Source organism: Corylus avellana, chromosome ca2, assembly GCF_901000735.1.
Source record: "Corylus avellana chromosome ca2, CavTom2PMs-1.0".
NCBI lineage: Eukaryota > Viridiplantae > Streptophyta > Magnoliopsida > Fagales > Betulaceae > Corylus > Corylus avellana.
In genome coordinates this window covers 16,881,956-16,900,887 of record NC_081542.1, presented here as the reverse complement: position 1 = coordinate 16,900,887, position 18,932 = coordinate 16,881,956, and the positions used below count along the sequence as shown (strand labels likewise).

General features: G+C 31.4%; 1 protein-coding gene, 2 non-coding genes and 2 pseudogenes across 3 annotated transcripts; 1 reads left to right on the top strand and 4 right to left on the bottom strand.

Moving 5' to 3' along the window:
- The window catches only part of LOC132169179 (GDSL esterase/lipase At1g09390-like), a 9,194-nt pseudogene extending 7,124 nt beyond the window's left edge, over positions 1–2,070 (bottom strand).
- Positions 2,071–3,101: 1,031 nt separating this feature from the next.
- LOC132173206 (small nucleolar RNA U3) lies at positions 3,102–3,310 on the bottom strand. Its single transcript, XR_009439297.1, has one exon. It is a non-coding gene; the product is annotated as a small nucleolar RNA U3 (small nucleolar RNA).
- A 1,661-nt stretch (positions 3,311–4,971) lies between these two features.
- Positions 4,972–5,044, bottom strand: TRNAF-GAA (transfer RNA phenylalanine (anticodon GAA)). The gene has a single exon. It is a non-coding gene; the product is annotated as a tRNA-Phe (tRNA).
- Positions 5,045–6,753: 1,709 nt separating this feature from the next.
- Positions 6,754–9,610, top strand: LOC132173027 (proteasome subunit alpha type-4). The gene is made up of 2 exons (XM_059584589.1): positions 6,754–6,841; positions 8,717–9,610. The coding sequence occupies exon 2, from the start codon at positions 8,728–8,730 to the stop codon at positions 9,478–9,480; it is 753 nt and encodes a 250-aa protein (XP_059440572.1). The 5' UTR covers positions 6,754–6,841; positions 8,717–8,727; the 3' UTR covers positions 9,481–9,610.
- Positions 9,611–11,185: 1,575 nt separating this feature from the next.
- Positions 11,186–13,008, bottom strand: LOC132169177 (probable cinnamyl alcohol dehydrogenase 1; annotated as a pseudogene).
- Positions 13,009–18,932: the final 5,924 nt, after the last annotated feature.

The following is an 18,932-nucleotide window of genomic DNA, read 5'->3' as shown; positions in this document are numbered from 1 at the left end:
AAAACTTTTGATGTGTCAAATAGGCACGTCAAAAACTTTTGACATGTTAAAATACAACAGTCAAAAACATATAAAATTATATTTAATTATATTATATAATAAATTATATTTATTTTAATTTTATTAAGATTATATATTAAATTATAGTTCTATTAAAATTATATTTACTCTATCATATAATTTCTATTAAAAATTATATTTATTATATTATATAATTTTTTTTCTTCTTATATATCCACATTATCCATACAACACAATTACAATTAATTAAAGAATAAATAAATTAATATTCTAGATATATAGATAATTAGATGTATCCACTCACCGACCACATATTTTGTGTTGGCCGAGTTAATGTGAGGTTTGTGGGTCTTATAAAATAAATGTATTGAGTAGTTTTAATATATATTTTTAAAAAATTAATATGGCCAGCTATCATATTAATATTATAACTAGATTGATATATGCATGATAATATTATGTTCAAATTAATATTATTTTCAGCCTTGTTTGTTTGTTTTACACCAAAACAAACAAGGCTGAAAATCTGAGAAAATATTGGGATGAGAAAATGTGCCCTTTAATTAAATGTGAAAACTCAACTCACCCATATGGCATTTTTTTATTTCGTTGATGAAGGAGGGAATTCTTTGGATAACTTGCTCATATGAGAAATAAAAGAATGAACCGGCAATATCATTTTGTCCCATGTCAATCATGTAAGTGCATTCTTGAATTCCTCCTCGTTAACCAAACCTTTGTAACCTAAATGAAGATTTTGCATTAGACATTTCCATTAATTCATCAAAAATCGAAAGAGAAATATCTATTTTGATCCCTGAAAAATACATGAAATTTTAATTTAAAAGGCTATAATCAAGTCTCCAATTAATTCAAAAAGTTGTATAACCACGAGAAAAATGAACTCATTATAATTAAGGTAATATTAGGTCCTTAGCTTAGCTTATAAATTAAAATAAATAAAAAATAAATAAATAAATATAAAAAAATCTATGTACTTCATCTATAAAGCATTATTGGGCATAAATTAGAAGATATCTCTCTCCTAATTTTTTTTTTAGGTTTCTGTTGTTGAGGTTTTCTATTTCACTTAGGCAAATATAGCTTGCGTATTCTAGTATATTATTATTTTATGTTCTAACATTTTTATAAAAAAAAAATAATAATTAATTGAAGACTTGGTTAAAACTTTGAGTATTAGTGATAAAATTAAAATTACCTCTCTTTTTCAATGACCAAAATAGGCATTTACTAGTGGTTATTATTTAACTTGAAAATGTACCTTTTGATATTAGTTCTAAGGAGCGAGCTCGAAAACGAAGAAACTGAAGAACTTGAACCTTCAAGCTGAAAGGAATCAAGCCAGGTAAAGTAGATGCACCACTTATAGCAAAGTTAGCTCCATTTGTGAAATTTGGCCCCAACGATTCTAGGTATGGTGTCAAATAACCGGTTTTCAAACTTGCATGCGCCTGTAAAACAAGCAAATTAACCACTTAACAGATTTGGTTTGAGTCTAATTTCAATTCATTGGACGAGGCCATGTGTCTTTTGTGTCTTGTTAAGTCTAATTTCAATTCATTGGACGAGGCCATGTGTCTTTTGTGTCTTGTTACATGACACATGACACATGTTTCGGTCCCAACGGGCTCACATCCAACTAAAACTAGACTCAAGCCAAACCCAAACTTAACCGATTGCTCGACTTCTACATTTTTTTTTTTTTTTTTTTGTGTGTAACATAAATAATATTTACTTGTTGTCGAGATAAAAGAAAGCATGAGATACTTACAAAGGAAATCAATTATCAACCGTCCATCGCATAATCGACCTGATGGGTGATGGAAGTAGGTACGTCCATTGGGAGGACCAAAATCGTGTCCAATTCCCGCAGCAAAACCACCAGAATCAGAATTAGTCACCAAAGTTGAAGATGACTGGATTTTTGTTGCATTTAGAATGAACAAGGAAGGAAGGAGAGAAAGACAGAAGTACTATAAAAACTATTTGGAGAGGAAAAAGAAGAAGCCTCCCTTCTTTTGCAGCCATTTTCTTCCTTAGAAGTAAATACCTGATCAATGCTAAGCATGGCTCTTAATAATCTATCCTCAAGGGCATAGGACGATTCTTTCGACATCCGATGTGTTAATTTACCTACTAAAATATTGCCTGTCTCTACCAATGACCCCTTTGTTCTACTTTTTTTTTTTTATTATTATTATTACATTAGGTTTACTAGTAAGTAACAACACTGGTTAAGGAAAAGGTAAAGTAAGTACTAATTGCTCAAGGGTTGTGGCTCTTTTCTAGCTTTGAAAAAATAGAAAGGAATAAATAATTAAGGGGGGATAGATGTCCAAGATGTGATGTTTGACCAATGATTACCGCTCACATATCTTGTCCTTTGTGCATACAACGTAAATTGAGAATGTTACATTAATAATTGAGGACGTTTCGGCCAAATCTTGGGCTTGGAGTTGAAGGAACTTAGCTTGGATGACTTGTTCCTCGCCTTAGGGTCAAAAAAAATAAAAAATAAAAACTATTGAAGACAAGAGTGAGGTACAACAAGGCTGTCGAGTTTGAATAATTCTTAGATAGAAGTCATTGTGAGATTGCGAAAAATAAGATTTTCTTTATTTCAAGTTAAACAAATATAAATAATTTTATGGTCCATATTAGATTTTATAACATCTAATGGTATACAGGATGTTACATCATTTAATACATAGGTAACGTATAACACATTGTTAGATGCTGTGAATTTTAATTTAAACCATGAAATAGTAAAAGTGAGATTAAGATGATTCAAAATGAGAGTTTTATATTAATAATTAAGAACGAGTGATAGTTCAGCTTGCTTATGCATCTTGTGTTCACAAACCAAAGCCGAATCAACAATTAGTAAAGATAAGCAAATTCCAAAAACGGCCCTTCACTTTCTTCGAATGAATTTATGTTTTAGGACGTTTGAAGCGCCAATTTCCGTTCGTCTAAAATAATGATGAAAAGTGAAAAGGGCAAAAGTGCAAAACAATTTCGAATTGAAAAAAAAAATAACAGAAAACAAAAAATTTGGAAATCTGTCAGACAGCTGTACGACCATCCCAGCCACTGATGGCTGAGAACGATCCTCTACTGCATCAATGGCCCAAAGACCACGACACTGTCACTCACGCTCTGATCGCACGGCCATGGTTCATCAACCAGATTTAGGTTCCTGTCTCCTTAGAACTCAAGGATACAGAGGTACGAGCCTATAGAACAGATCCTGTTCAAGTAAGGTCGTACCCTTTCAAGCAAGAATGGCGCTATATAAATAGCTTTTCTATTTCGTAACTTTTCGATGTGGGACGCGTGCGCTTCGTTAGTTTTCCTCTTGTCATTTAGGTTACTGTATGCTGTATGCGTATATCGCATATCTCATCTAAGTAGGTATTCTTGTGGGCTCTAGCTACAAGGAATTTGTGCTTCGTACTCTCTGCACTTGGGAAGCACATTATGTAGCTTTTTGGAAAAATAGTAAGTAATAAATAATTAAGAACGGTTAATATATTAATTCAATAATTAAATTTATTATTATGTTTTATCGGTTTAAGCTTTTACCTTTTGGAACGAACATAGTATTAAAGCAAAGATTTTGAATTTAAACTATGTTTTTGTAATTTATTTTTAATTTAAATTAAATATTTCACATATTAGACATCACTTATTAAGGGAAAATTTAAGTCTACACACAAGAGAAAGTGTTATAATATTAGCAAAATTATTAAATTTATAATTTCTTATCGTCTTAAAGTTTTGAGAGAACTAAGAAACGATAATTTAACAAAAGATGATAGATGTCTAAGATGTGATTTTTGATCAATGGTTACGTATAATGACTTTTGGATTGGGTGACACTACTTTATTTCACCATTTGTTTTGATTATTGATTTTTGTTAAGATCATTTAGATTATTTATTCTTATTATTGAACACCAAATCGGTGATAGCTACTGGTTGGTTTGTCTTGAAACTTTCACTGCTTTTCAAGAAGGAACTTGATCCAGATTAAGAGTGTGTTTCACATTACGATTTTATAGATAAAAAATGTGATTTTAAATTAAATCACATAAGATAAATTGTTCGAGATTGCATTTTTGAAAACGGAAAATTTTAAAGGTTAAATCGCAATTTTGTCAAACGTTTAATGGTATTTTTAAAAATCACTTTTTAAATTGCACATTTTTAAATCGCAAACCTAAACAAAAGCAAAATGTCTCCAACATAAACAACCGCATCAAAATTCACCTTCAAATATCATGAGGATGAGGCTTTAATTGGTACCCTTCAAAATAATCATATTTCCCCCAAGTCTGCTTGTGAGAATTCACAATCATCCTTATTTGCTTTATGGTCTGTTTGTGATTGCGTTTGAGGGATCTAAAAGTGCGTTTAACACTAAAAAAGTACTAATTTGATAAAAAAAAATTAAAAATTAAAAACGCTTTTAAGAGTTCAAAAAATCTAAAAATGACAAATAAGCACCTTTTGCAAAAAATGAAGTTTTTGCCAAAAAAATATTTTTTGACTTAAAAGTTTTATTTATCAAATACAATTCCAAACAGACTCTTAGAAGATAAATGTACATTCACTTGTGTGGAAGTATGCAGTATGCACCACTTGATTCCATGCATGTGAACCAAATAAATTAGAAATAGAATGGAATTTAAAGTGATCTAGAATAGCCTTGATTGAGGCAACAGACAATATATAACAATTTTCAGAATTTGATTTACAGTTGGAATCAAAGAGAAGCCTCAATTTGTCTTGAATTATAATAAAACAATAAAACAATGGAAAGAACCGCATATGGGCTTCAAAGAATGGAAAGGCCGGAGTCGTTCGGCCCAATGTGGGGTTTACTTTTGAGTATCCACAAAACACGTGGATGATGAAAAACTGATAATGCGGTGAGCGTGGATCGAACACGCGACCTTCAGATCTTCAGTCTGACGCTCTCCCAACTGAGCTATCCCCGCTTGTAGATGTTCACTGTATATAAAATTAAAAATTTAAACTCGTTAGTTCTTTCAAGTGAGGTTTCCACATGAAGAATTGCTCTTCTACCCAAGTTTTTTAATGAAACAACACCCTCGTTTTATATTGTTAAGGCTGAATTTTCAAAACCAAAAGTAAAGCTCCCATCCTCAAACACAATGATTTGGTCATGGATACATTGGATAGGAGAAAAAACAACAAACAAACAAAACAAAGCTAATGGTGATTTCTTATAGAAAATTATATCCTTGATAGAGTCTAGTGATGGTTGTTAAATACAAAAATGATGCCCTAGTTTTTGTATCTATTAGTATATTTTCCTCTTTCTGTATTGCTTAGTATATGTGTTTGTGTATATATATACATATATGTCAAATTCGGTTCCGGTATAAATTCATTTGAAACTAGACTTGTTACGATTGGAACATGTGTTCCTTCTATTTCAAATCTTGTATATGTATACAACAATTGGTTGCAAAACTTACATAGACACATCGCCACAACAGACAGGCCATAATACACGCATGATTGTTAAAACTATGAATCACATAGTATGATCCTACGACCCTAAAACTCTCACATGATTCAGATCACATGAAAAAGGGCAATAGCATTTTTCATACTCATTTCACATCAATTGACGTGACATGTAATAGCTTTTCTCAAACCACTTAAAATATGTCATGTTAGCCAATGTAAAATGGTCATGAAGAATTAAAAAATTGCTGATTGGTGGGATCGGGATAGGGTCTAGATCCGAATCATGAGATAGGGGCACTTAGAGCCAACTCAATCTATTTTGGGGCCTTAAGCAAAACTTTTAAGTGGAGTGATCCAACTGAGGTGGTCCAGCCACCTCTTAATTTTTTATAATTATTTTTATTAATTGGACAGATGTCTTGTTTATGTCCTTAGGATCTCTCGGCTATTAACTGGATATTCTTCAAAGGGAAAGGCTTAGGTGCGGTAGTTCAAAACTACCGCACCATGCAGTAGTCCAAAACTGCACCGTTTGGTGCAGTTTTGGGCAATAAACAAATAATTTTTTTAAAGAAAAAGAAAAAGAAAAAGATTTAAAAACTAAAAGTATTAAAAAAATAGAAGAGAAAAAAAAAATAAAAAATGAAAGGGGTGGAGCCACCCCTTGGCCAAAATGAAAAATATTTTTAATTATTAGTTTTTTATATTTTTTAATTCTTAAATAATTGTTTGTTATATTTTTAAAAAAACCTATTTTTTCCCAGCCCAAAACTGCACCGTTTGGTTCAGTTTTGAATTTTTCCTTCTCAAAACTGCACCAAACGGTGCAGTTTTGGACTACTGCATGGTGCGGTAGTTTTGAACTACCGCACCTAAGCCTTTCCCTTCTTCAAATCCAATATGAACTGGAAATGATCATTTTCCTTATTAAATTGAAGGTCTTTTTTAAATTATTTATTTACCAGGGCCTTAATTAAAGAATATGGATGGTAATAATGGCTTAAAATTTTTGTATTAATTTTTTTTTAATTGAAAACCTTATTAAATTGGGGGCACTAGGCGGCCTAACCCGCCTTAAGGGTTGGGCCGGCCATTTAGAGAAGATCCCACCGGATCCACAATTTAATACCTTGTGGGCTACTTTAACGTTGTTGGGTTTATAAATCTTTTTAGGCTGAAATTATAAAGATAGGCGCAATACGGTTTTATTAAAAGCAAAGAGTGACAAAGACCCCTCCCGACGATCCCCAAATAGACAGTTCTTCTACTCTTCGCTTCGCGATAGCTTCTCCTCCAAGGTAATGTCTTTCTTCTTCTTCTTCTTCTTCTTTTCAGCTTTGCTCTCTCAGTGGGTGCTTTGTTCTTGTTCTCTTTTTCCTGTTTCCTTATCTTTATGGCTGAATCATTCTGTGTATGTAAATGGGTGTGCTTTGCTTTTGGGTGTGGAAGTTCAACCTTAATAGGATTCAAGAGAGAGTCGGATTCTTTAGAAAAGCAGGTAGACTAATTGATCAACACACGATGATGATCTGTATATAATCCTTTTGCTGGGCTTTTCAATTCCTATACATCTTAGAGTTTGTTATCTTAATTTTCTGGATTTCCTCAAAATGGTGGAAAAATCACAACTATGTTCGGTTGAGCCCCAACATCTATCTCTTTCTCTAATGGCAGACTGTACCCCTCTCCCATCCCCACAGATAAATACAGAAAACCCACTTCATCTCTCTTCATTTCTCCAAGGTTCACTAATTTTACTCAAAAATAGTTCTTTGAACCGATCGAGTATGTGATGAACCCAACTTCCATACACAATAGTAAGTCATGTCCCTTTTGGTCTGAAAGAAACATGCCCAGAAACTCAGAACCGGAAACCAAACACCGTTGGGCCAATTTGGACTATGATTGCTCTGCATGGGCGGAACTATCATTTATAGTTTGGGGGGCAAAAGTAATAAACAAAAAAAAAAAACAAAAAATTGAGGGGCATATTCTATTTTTTTTAGAAAAAAAAAATTTAAGGGCATTTTTTAAAAATTTTGGAGAAACACCCCAAGCCCCCATGTATTTGCACCCTAGTGCTTTCAATGAAGAGAAAATTAATTCGAAACCATCTAAACCTAAAATCTGAATGGTTCTATTTGGTTCCTCCACTGTCTTCCTATAGCTAAAAATAATACACGTATGATTTTTCAACCTTAATAGTTGTGGTTATTTTGGCTGGGCTTTTCTCCTTGGAATACATCCTTTTGCTGCCATTTCCAATTGAGTTGTAGACAGGAAGCTTTGACTCCGGATTTTTATTTATTTATTTTTTAGATCTTTTGGCTTAAATTTGATTTGTGCTATTAAGTGTACAAAATCGACTATGTGGGACTTATTTGAAGATCAATGAAATTGACCAGATATAGTCATATGGGACATAGATACCATACTGAACGACCTTGAGAGGTTGAACATGCCCGATGGAATTAATAAAGCATTGCAAATTTGTATCAATTAACGGTATAATGTTGGTTTATACTTCTTTTTAGACTTGTTTGAGTAGGTTGTTAATATATGCAAGGATATTTCCAAGTAACTTTACATCTTTTCTTGGATTTATATTAACACCTTGAGAAATTTTATAGCATAAATGATGACTATTTTATTACAAAACCACTCAAGTTAACTGACCAACAGCATGATTGTTCTGTACTTATCTTTTGGTACGCAATAGTTACTTGGGTAGTCAACACTTATAACACCAAAAATTTTAGTCTACATGCACTGATGCTTCAACTGTCACTGATTCACATGTGGAGAGTAATAACAGCTTAAAATTCCTAATTTCTATGTGTTATCTCTTTGTGCTTCCTTTTTGTGTTAAGAAGGTTAATTTATTGAATCATTTTAACAACGTAAGTGCAAAAAAATACAGCTTTTGAGATTGTGGGATCACACAGTTTTACTAGCTACATGATGGATGGTTTGTGCTTACATACAAAACAAGAAAGCATCATTGTAGTGACTGATATTATTTTATTGACATTGGATTTTCCAAGTTTAAGATAGGGACTCCACTCTGTACATGCTCACTTTTTTATTCCTTGTACCATTCTTAAGATTTATTGTTCTTTTCATTGCAAGTTTGCAACATTGTTCTCTTTTGACTAATTTTCTCTTTGTTTCAGTGTGATATAAAATGTCTCGAAGGTATGATAGCCGCACAACGATATTCTCTCCAGAAGGTCGTCTCTACCAAGTTGAATATGCAATGGAGGCCATTGGAAATGCTGGAACTGCAATAGGGATTTTATCCAAGGATGGAGTTGTCTTGGTTGGTGAAAAGAAGGTCACTTCCAAGCTCCTTCAAACTTCAACATCAACTGAAAAGATGTATAAGATTGATGACCATGTAGCGTGTGCTGTTGCTGGAATAATGTCAGATGCCAACATCCTTATCAACACGGCTAGAGTCCAAGCCCAGCGTTATACTTTTGCTTACCAAGAGCCGATGCCTGTTGAGCAGCTTGTCCAATCTCTCTGTGACACCAAGCAAGGTTACACACAGTTTGGTGGGCTCCGTCCATTTGGTGTTTCATTTCTTTTTGCAGGTTGGGACAAAAATTTTGGTTTCCAGCTTTACATGAGTGACCCAAGTGGAAACTATGGTGGTTGGAAGGCTGCAGCGATTGGGGCAAACAACCAGGCAGCACAGTCGATGCTTAAGCAGGATTACAAGGATGAAATCACAAGAGAAGAAGCAGTTGAGCTTGCACTGAAAGTGCTCAGTAAGACAATGGACAGCACCAGTCTTACTTCAGATAAGCTAGAATTGGCTGAAGTCTTCGTCTTGCCTTCTGGAAAAGTGAAGTACCAGGTATGCCCACCAGAGTCCCTGAGCAAGTTGTTAGTGAAGTTGGGAATGACCCAACCTGCTGCCGCTGAGATATGAATTGCGTTTCTGTATTTTTTTTTCATATGAATTTCAGGACTTATTGGCACATGTTGCTGTTTGTGTTTAACGTTGTAAAACCAGATTATGGATTCTTCCTCTAGTATAATTGATCGTTTATTTGATCGTCTATGTTTGACTAAATTCTAAATATATGAGCTTGATTTGGACTAGAAATACTAAATGAGTGGACTTGTCTAGCTTCCATTGCAGCATTTCTAGGATGCTGCACAATATGCTAATGATGTAACAGCACTACCAAATGCTGTTGAAAGATTATGTCAGGCTCGAGGGGATGCTTAAGCATCATTAACTTTTCTTAATATATACAAACAGCATTTTGCCCTATCGGAAATTTTTAACTTGAAAAGGATCTAATTACAGATGGGACTTGTTCTGGCTATCTAGTTGCTACCTCATGCATTTTATGAAGACGTATTGTTTATAGCTATTTTGTGTTAATTTCGAAACTAGGATGCCAGATTGAGTCCCATATTTTGTCACCTTAAGCTTTGCAGCCACGGATGTTCTCAAGGAAATTCCAAGTGAATGGGAACCTAAGGGATTCTACATTAATGGGAATTGGTTAGGACCATTCCACTGTTTGTTCGCAGGCTAAACCCAACTGACCTAAATTTCAATCCCCCTTCCCAGTCATCTAGAATTGGCAGATTGATTCAAATGGGGCAATTTGTACTCGCGTGTCGGGCTTAGGTTGTGTCGATGCATGACTATATATGTTAATCTTAATTCAGACATTTTAATTATAGGATTTAAACCCTTTAACTCTAACTCATTAATATTGTGTTGAGTTTGAGGTTCATAGGTCGTATCAAAAAGTTAGCCCTAAATATCATGTATCGAGTTCGAATCGTGTTGAGGTGTGAATAAAAGATTATAGAGGTCAATTTTAGCCTGATTCATTTAATTAAATAGGTTAGGCTATTCAACATTGACTTAATCCGCTAATTTTGTGTTGAGTTCGTGTCGAATTCATTAAGTTGTGGCAAATTTTGACTACCACTATCTTAATCATTAAGTTCTCATTTTACTTTATCCACTGATTGTTGTATGAATGTGAATTGGTATGTCGGGTGGAAAAGGACTCGACTGGTTTCCAACATTATTTGATCTCATAAACATGGAAGTGTCTTTTAGGAATTAATGTTACCACACGATGTACACCTTCAGTCTCTGCATCCTCAATAACATACCAATTCTCACAACAGACTATACGAGTTAGTTGGTTTTTGGAAGAATAGATGATCCTTCATCTTACTCAGGTTTCTCCTCCTTCAATTTTCTTCTTGTAATCAAATTTCATTGAACGGATCGGCAAAGCAAATTTCCAAAAGTTCACATATTTACTAACAATTATGCTAAGCAAATTGTGTGTTCTGTTAATGAGGAAACCTTACCACTTGTCCCCATTATTTCTTTCTTTTCTTCGCAAATACAAAGGAAAAGGGGAAGGAAAAGAGAACATCAAATAAAAAACACAAAAGATGGGTGGGGCAACCCAACAAAAACCCCAGTACAATTAGAAAAGAAAGTTGCATAAAATAAAAAACACTTTCATCACCAATAGAGAAAGTAGATAAAACCCACTCGCTTGGTCCAAATCATTCCAATGCCTGCTTTACGTAGAAGATCAAAACTTTCATGCTTTTACATTAAACTTGAATGCCTCTTGTTCTTCATGGTGTCATTTCAGGGAGTTTTCAATGTCAATCACAAAACGGTACTTGACATCATTCTTTAGTAGCCTCTCAAGAGCTTCCTCTTTCTTGGATATGCTTGTGCTAAAAACTGTTACATTCAACCCAAAAGCTTTCCCAAACTTCACTGCCATGTGACCTAGACCACCAAGCCCAATCACTCCAAGAGATTTTCCAGCTTGATTCATCTTATGTCGCATCATAGGAGCATAAACAGTAATTCCAGCACAAAGGAAAGGGGCAGCTGAAGCCAATGGATAGCTGTCAGGAATAGTATAGCAGTACCTGCAGATTTAAGACCAAAACAAAACTAGTGAAAATTATTCCGTTTCTTCGTCATCTTCTCGATCGACATCAAAGACGCAATGAGTAATCGTCTCGTTTTCCCTTGTCGAGAACGGAACCAGAATTTTTTATTCAGAGGGCCAAAGTATGAATGAGGAATCAAATCGAACATTGTACGTGAAGGGTACGACATTATAAAGGACTTGCCTTTCATGGACAACAATGTAGTCGGAGTATCCTCCTTTGGTGATTGTACCATCCATATCAATGCCGTTAAAAGTGTAAACAGCTCCCTTTGCACAATGAACTTCTAGCTTTTTGTTACAAAACTCACAATCCCTGCAAGAGTTAATATAAGTTCCCACCCCAACATGGTCGCCAACTTTGAAACGATGGACGTTGGTGCCAACCTCTTTCACAATTCCTGCAATCTCATGTCTGGCATGCAATTAATCAATATTGATACATCAGTTTAATGAAATGTAAGATGTTACGATCCTAAGTATTTCAAACGGCTTAAGTACAATCTTAATCATGTGTATATAAATTTTTGAACACCTCCTTACAAGCCAATTTTTAATGATGAGATATACCTAATATTTGTATAATTTGATATTAGAACCAACAGCTTGTCTAGCATGGGATCCAATGCGTTGCAACTTTGTGGTTGAGTTACAAAGGAAGAGACTTATAGGCATGAGAGTAATTCTATTTGTCACCCTCATCTTCCCAAATCCTATGTTGTGTGGTTCCCCTAACTAAAAAACTTAATCTCCATGCACCAAATAGTATGCAGCACCATGCCATATAGGCTTTGGGAGAATGGGTGCGGGGGATGGGAGATGACATATAACATTACTCATAGGTTAGTAAAATGTCTTGGCACTATGTATAAGGAAGTATATTGTTAAATCATTGAATACCGATAGATGCAGAGTGGAGCCGCCAAAAGAAAAATAGCTATTATCAAATCAGTGTTAATAGAGTGGGCCGTTATGGGTGTCAAACTTAAGTGTCACACAGGTTAAGTACAATCTTAACCGATATATATACAAATAGACACCATCTCCTTACAAGCCAATTTTCAAGGCTAAAACATTTGTATCATAAGAATTACCAAGTATCAATTAACCAGTGCACATACCCAGGCACTAAGGATACTTGGAGTCTCCATGTTTGTTCCTGGTAAAAATCAAATCGCCATAACAAATGCCACAGTGGGTGATTTTTATAGAAACGTCGTCTCTTCCAACAGCCCTGCATAAAATTTTCCAACCCAGTTAATCAATCTTTTGACAGAAATATTTACTATTCTGCAGCAGAACAGTTGAGCAAGCAAATTCAATGGTTCTCTTAATCATGGCTTTTGAAGTTGGAATTAGGCAAATCGCATAATGGGTCATCAAGAAGAAAACCAATTAAACATACATATATACCTTCTGCTGAATTTGTAAGGTGAGAGAACTCCAGAAGAATCTTCTGCAGCCCATCCAAGGCAGTCTTCATTGGCAGTTGCAGAGCTCATTATTGTTTTCTTAGAACAATATATAAGAGCTAAACAAATAATAAAAGAAAATCATCAACATTCTATCTATCATCCACTTCAAAGTAAATTGAACTGAGAACCCATTTCATGATCTGGATTAGATTTCAAAAATGCAGTGCAATTTGAAAGTTAATAGAAAAAAAAATGATGGCTCACCAAGAATACAGTGTGACAGAGAGAATCTATGATATATATGTACTAATATAGTAGTATGCTAAGTTGCTATTTATAGTATAAAAGATGAACAACATCCACGTATGCTGTGACCTCCAATTGAGAAGCTTTTATTTATTTATTCAAAACTTGCCATGATTGCCGCCATATGCTGTCATGACATAAGGGGTGGCTCAATGTATTTTGGGGCCTTAAGCAAAGCTTTGAAATGATGCCTTATTTTTTTTTAAAGTAAAGTAAAAAAAATTTAAAAATTTAAAAATTTAAAAATTTAAAAACTTATTTTAATATTATAATTATATTTTTATTTAAAAATCATTATTCTCGCTTTTGGGATGAAAAATTACTGATTAAATTTTTATATTTAAGATTTTATAACATCCTTTTTTTTCAATTGATAATATAGCTAATTCATTTAATTTCTCTTGTGACATTGTTGATCTTAGGTAGGATTTTATCAATTTTAATAGTGAAAAACTTCTTTTTGCAGAAGCAACTGTAACTTGTATTGTCAATAAAATTATATAAGCAATACATGCATTTGGAAAAGAATCAAGTCTTTTTATATAATTTAATATGTCAATTGGAGCACTTTCTTCTATTTGTAAAATTTATTTTAAAACTTTTAGTTCCGAAAATAAATCTAATCCATTGATATCATGTTTTAGGACTTCTAGATTAAGACATGTATTTTGCAAACTATCATCATCTAGTGATTTTAATTTCTTAAAATTAAATAAAAAACCAAAAATATTTTCGTATATTTGAAATTGTTCAAACCTACTTTGAATTGAAGAAATAGCTTACTCTACTATATATAGTAGCTTAGAACCCGCGCTATGCGCGGGATTATTCATTATAATTTGATTTTAAAACTTGAAATACATCTTCATTGTATTTTTTATTATAGGTCAAAAAAATTGTGTAAAAAAATCTATCATGCCTATTTCAATTAAAAAAAAAATACAAAAGGTTATTCAATAGTATATTGTTGAACATAGTGACACAATTACACATAAGTTTGCATTAATATATAAATCACATAAAAATATACTATCATAAGAACCATATATAATTTTAGTTTTAATCCATATAAATTAAAACGTATTAAAAAATTCTCATATGTGTAATTTAAAACCAGCTGAAATGAGTTAAAACATAAAACCCTTAAATCATAAGACCCATAAAACATATTAAAATATTTATTCTCATAGGAGTAGTTTTATTTCTTTCATCAAAGAAAGAGATAAAAAATCGTAGAAGGAATATTGGAACACAAAAAAACATAATGAACAACAAAGTCAATTAAATTTACAAAAGAACAATAAGAAATTTGAATGAAAAATAATATATAAATTAGAACAGAAAATAAGGAAAGAGTAACCCTAAACCATATAACAATATATTAAGAATTGTAGCAAAACTGATAGTAATCCTAAACCCAATAGGTTTTTGTGTAATACCTATTATATTTTAATACAAATAAAACTCATAAAATTTTGGATATTTAAAAAATAATACAAAGCAAAATAACAAATCTTTTTTTTTTTTATGGATACAAAAATAACAAAATCTTTCACTCACTCTTTAATGCAATCAAATAAATCATTTTAATCTTCCCTTAATCTAAAAAATAAATTAAAACAACCTAAATTTGTCCCCATATGTGTAGTTTAAAATGAAAAGCATAAAGAAAGAAAAAAAAAACGAAAACTAATAGAAAATTAGAAAAGAAGAAAAAAAAAAAAAGAAAAAAAAAAGGGTAAGAAAACGTGAATTTTGATTATCAAAATATTAATATAAAATTAGCATAAAATTTTAATATTTTTGGTGTAATACCTATTATATTTTAATACAAATAAATCTCATAATTCTGAACATTCAAAAAAAACAAATGAACAAAAAAAAAAAAAAAGGCTGAACAAAAAATTTCACAAAACAAAAACGGAAGCATATTCATCTCTATCTAATCTCTAATTTAAAACGGTGTTTGGTACAAAAAAAATTCTCAAGAAACAAACTAAAGATCATCAATTCGCAATTGCTAAAAAATTCTATATAAAAGCACAAAGATACATTCATCTCGAATATCTCATACCTTAAATCATAATTCGGAGTCACATATATTTCCATGAAACTTATCAAATATACATTGTGCATCTGTCAACTTTTATAGGAAAGAGTTTTGAAACGTTGTTGCTGTATAAGGAGAGACATGAGTTTAAAGTAAGACAGATTGACGTAATTTAGGGTAAGAGAGATAAATGTGTGTTAATAAAAAGAAATGTCAAAATGAATTAATTAAGAAAAAATTATGTTTTAATAAAGATAGAGATACAATCTCTAATTTAAAATGGTGTTTGGTAGAAAAAATTATAAAGAAACAAACTATAGGTAATCAATTCACAATTGCTAAAAATTTATACATAAAAGCACAAAGATATATTCATCTCGAATATCTCATGCCTTAATCATAGTTCGGAATCACATATATTTCTATGAAACTGATCAAATAAACTTTGTGTAACCGTCAACTTCTATAGGAAAGTGTTTTGAAATGTTGTTGCCGTAGAAGGAGAGGGTGAATTTAGAGTGAGAGAGACTGACGCGATTTAGGGTGAGAGAGATAAATGTGAGTTAATAAAACGAAAGGTCAAAAGAAATTAATTAAGGAAAAATTGTGTTTAAATAAAGGGAGAGATATTAATGCATTAAGACACTTAATTTATTAAAAAAAAAAATCGTAATTTAGGGTGAGAGAGATAAACGTGAGTTAATAAAAAGAAATATCAAAAGGAATTAATTAAGGAAAAATCGTACACTTAATTCATTAAAAAAAAATAGAAAAGGGAAAAACCCCTTTCAATATTTGCACGGTTCAATTATTAAAAATTATGAGTAAAAAATTTTAATTTTTTTTTTTTAAAAAAAAGGACACTTGAGTTAATAAAAAGAAAGGTCAAAAGGAATTAATTAAGAAAAAATCGTACACTTAATTTATTAAAAAAAAAAACATAGAAAAAGGATAGACCTTTTCAATATTTGCACGGTTCAATTATTAAAAATCATGAGTAAAAAAATTTAAAATTTAAAGAAAATATTATTGGTGTGAAAAAAAAAAAAGGTTATAATTTCATTTTATATTATTTGATTGGACATTAATAATACTTAATTTATTGAATAATTTATGTATGAAAATCTCTTGAAATATAATCAACACAATTAATTTCATGTTAATGACCCATAGTAAAAATAAAAAAAAAGCAGTTCAGTTATTAAAGCTTATGGACCGATTATAATTCTCTGTAAGCATTCTCGTCAAATGCTTCTCTTATATATATATATATATATATATATATATATATATATATATATATAAGAAGTAATCAATTCTAAAAGATTATTCAACAGATTGTGTTGTCTCGTCATTACCATTTTCCTCAAACTGTTTATTTCTACGAACTATACGTTTTTCACGAAAAACATGTTCTATTTCCATTATGGTTGCAACCTCTTTAGATGAAATCATAACAGATGTAAATCTAGTTTCTCTATAGCTTTTAAAATAGAAAGTAAGACCTTTTAATTAATCTATAGCTACATCAATATGCATGTCTTTCGATTGTAAATTTTTACTAACAATATTAACAGCAAATAAAATATCATGCTGCTCCCATTTGATAACAAAAACAAAATACTCTATCCAAATCTTTTGAATAGACTAGTCATTTTCTATTACGCTGCTTCCATTTGATAATTTTCGTATATAATATGTATTAGACAAATGCCTAGAGTTCTCATCTTTAGGAAAATCTATATTATTGTATCTTATTGGACCATTTTCTACTAATAAATCCCTTAATTTTGAATCAATATTTTTCCATCGGCCTGGGTCATAAATATTTGTAACAATAGAGTTAGATACATCAATAGTATTTTCATTATCTTCTAATTCTTATTGATGATTTCTTGTTCATTTATGAGTTTTTCACCTAAATTATCCTCAATAATTTGTTTATTGCTAATAACAAATTTATTTAGAGCTCCACTTTGAGATTCAATCAGTTTCTCTACTTTTCTCTCTTTTTTTGAAGTTTTTCATATCCAGAAGCTTATTTTCTACAAGTAGACATGTTTGATTAAAAATATTAACAAATTAAACAAACACAATTTATATAAAAAAAAATATTATGACTATAATAAAATAAATTATAAAAATAGAATAACAAAACCTGATTTAGAGAAGCAGAGACTAGAGAGTTCTTGGAGATTTCTCGTTTTGGAGAGGAAGAAGCCAAGAAGGTTTTTGAGAATTAGTATAAACGTTCTTGATCTTTAAGAGAGTCAACAAAATTGCAGGCTAGATAATAGATATGAGTGAAGGACCGAAGGTTCTCGTTTTTATGTGAAAGTAGGTTTAAATTTACCATTATTAGAGGCCTTAAATATTTATGGAGATTTTTTTTGGCCTTAACAAAAAAAATTTCCACAAAAAAAAAAGTTTTTTTGGTCCTTATTAAAAAAAAAAAAAAAAAATTATCAAAATTTTTTTTTGGGACTTATTAAAATTTTTTTTGGGGCCTTAATAAATGGGGGCCCTAAGCGACAGCCTAAGTCGTCTAGCCTTTGGACCGGCCCTACGTGACATTTGCTCTTATCTCATCATTCATATAAATTTAATAAATTTAATAAAAAAATTTATTTTTTACTACTTTATTCAATTGCAGTCATCTACGATAGTTTTATTTATCTTTTCATATACTATTAAAATATTATTTTTAAAAAAAATAAAAGTTTCCTATCTCTCTTTACTTTTTTTTTAGAAAATTTCAACACAATCCTTAATTAATGACAATATATATATATATATAAGAGATAAATATTTTATGTTAAAATAATGGATAGTGAAATAAAGTGCTACTCAATATTATAGCATTCCTATATTTAAATAATGAAAAAAAATCATAGGAAAACTGCTGCTAGTATTCTTAAGAAATTAAAGGCTAGAAATTGCTCTCATCTCTTTCTTTTTTCTATTCTTGATAGTGTGATTAATTTAGAGATAGGTACAAATAATCATATTTGTTTTGACTAAACTATTCATATTTTTGTCTTGTTTCATAGGGAGATTGTTGAGTGGGTGACTTGCTTTTCACAAATCTTGCGGTGTGCCCATTCTTGTTGATTTTGTACTTCTCTTTTTTACCATGAGCTTGAGTGGTTTTCTTTTGTACTCTATCATTTTGTTAGTAAATTTTCTCTAGATTATCTCCGACTGTAATCCTGTAAATGTTATAAATTTATAAAGCTGAACCACATAAATTTTAGAATCTGTTTGAGTGTGAGTTTAAGTGTAGCGCACCAAATTTAAAACCCTCAATTAAAGAGATTACTTTGATAATAAATATTATTTTAATATTCATATTAAGTAAGAATATTTATTTTTGAAGAATTTATGAGATCATATGAATATTATAGGTATGAATATTAATTTTATGAGAGATTATATCCAGATTATCTCTCTTTATTCTCCCACACCTCTCACGTTCAACATCCATTTCCACCTTCTTCCTATTCTTTTCTTTCTTTATTTTTCCTTTTCCCCATTTTTCTCCAGCCGCCTCGACCAGTTCCCATTTCTTTTCTTTATTTTATTTTTCTTTTCTCCCACTCATTTTCTTTCTCTTTTCTTTTGTCTCCTATCTTGTCTGCTACTTTCAAGAGGCGGT

Excerpts from the sequence above, each read along its gene's own strand:
- LOC132173027 (XM_059584589.1), top strand. The coding sequence starts at position 8,728 with ATGTCTCGAAGGTATGATAGCCGCACAACGATATTCTCTCCAGAAGGT.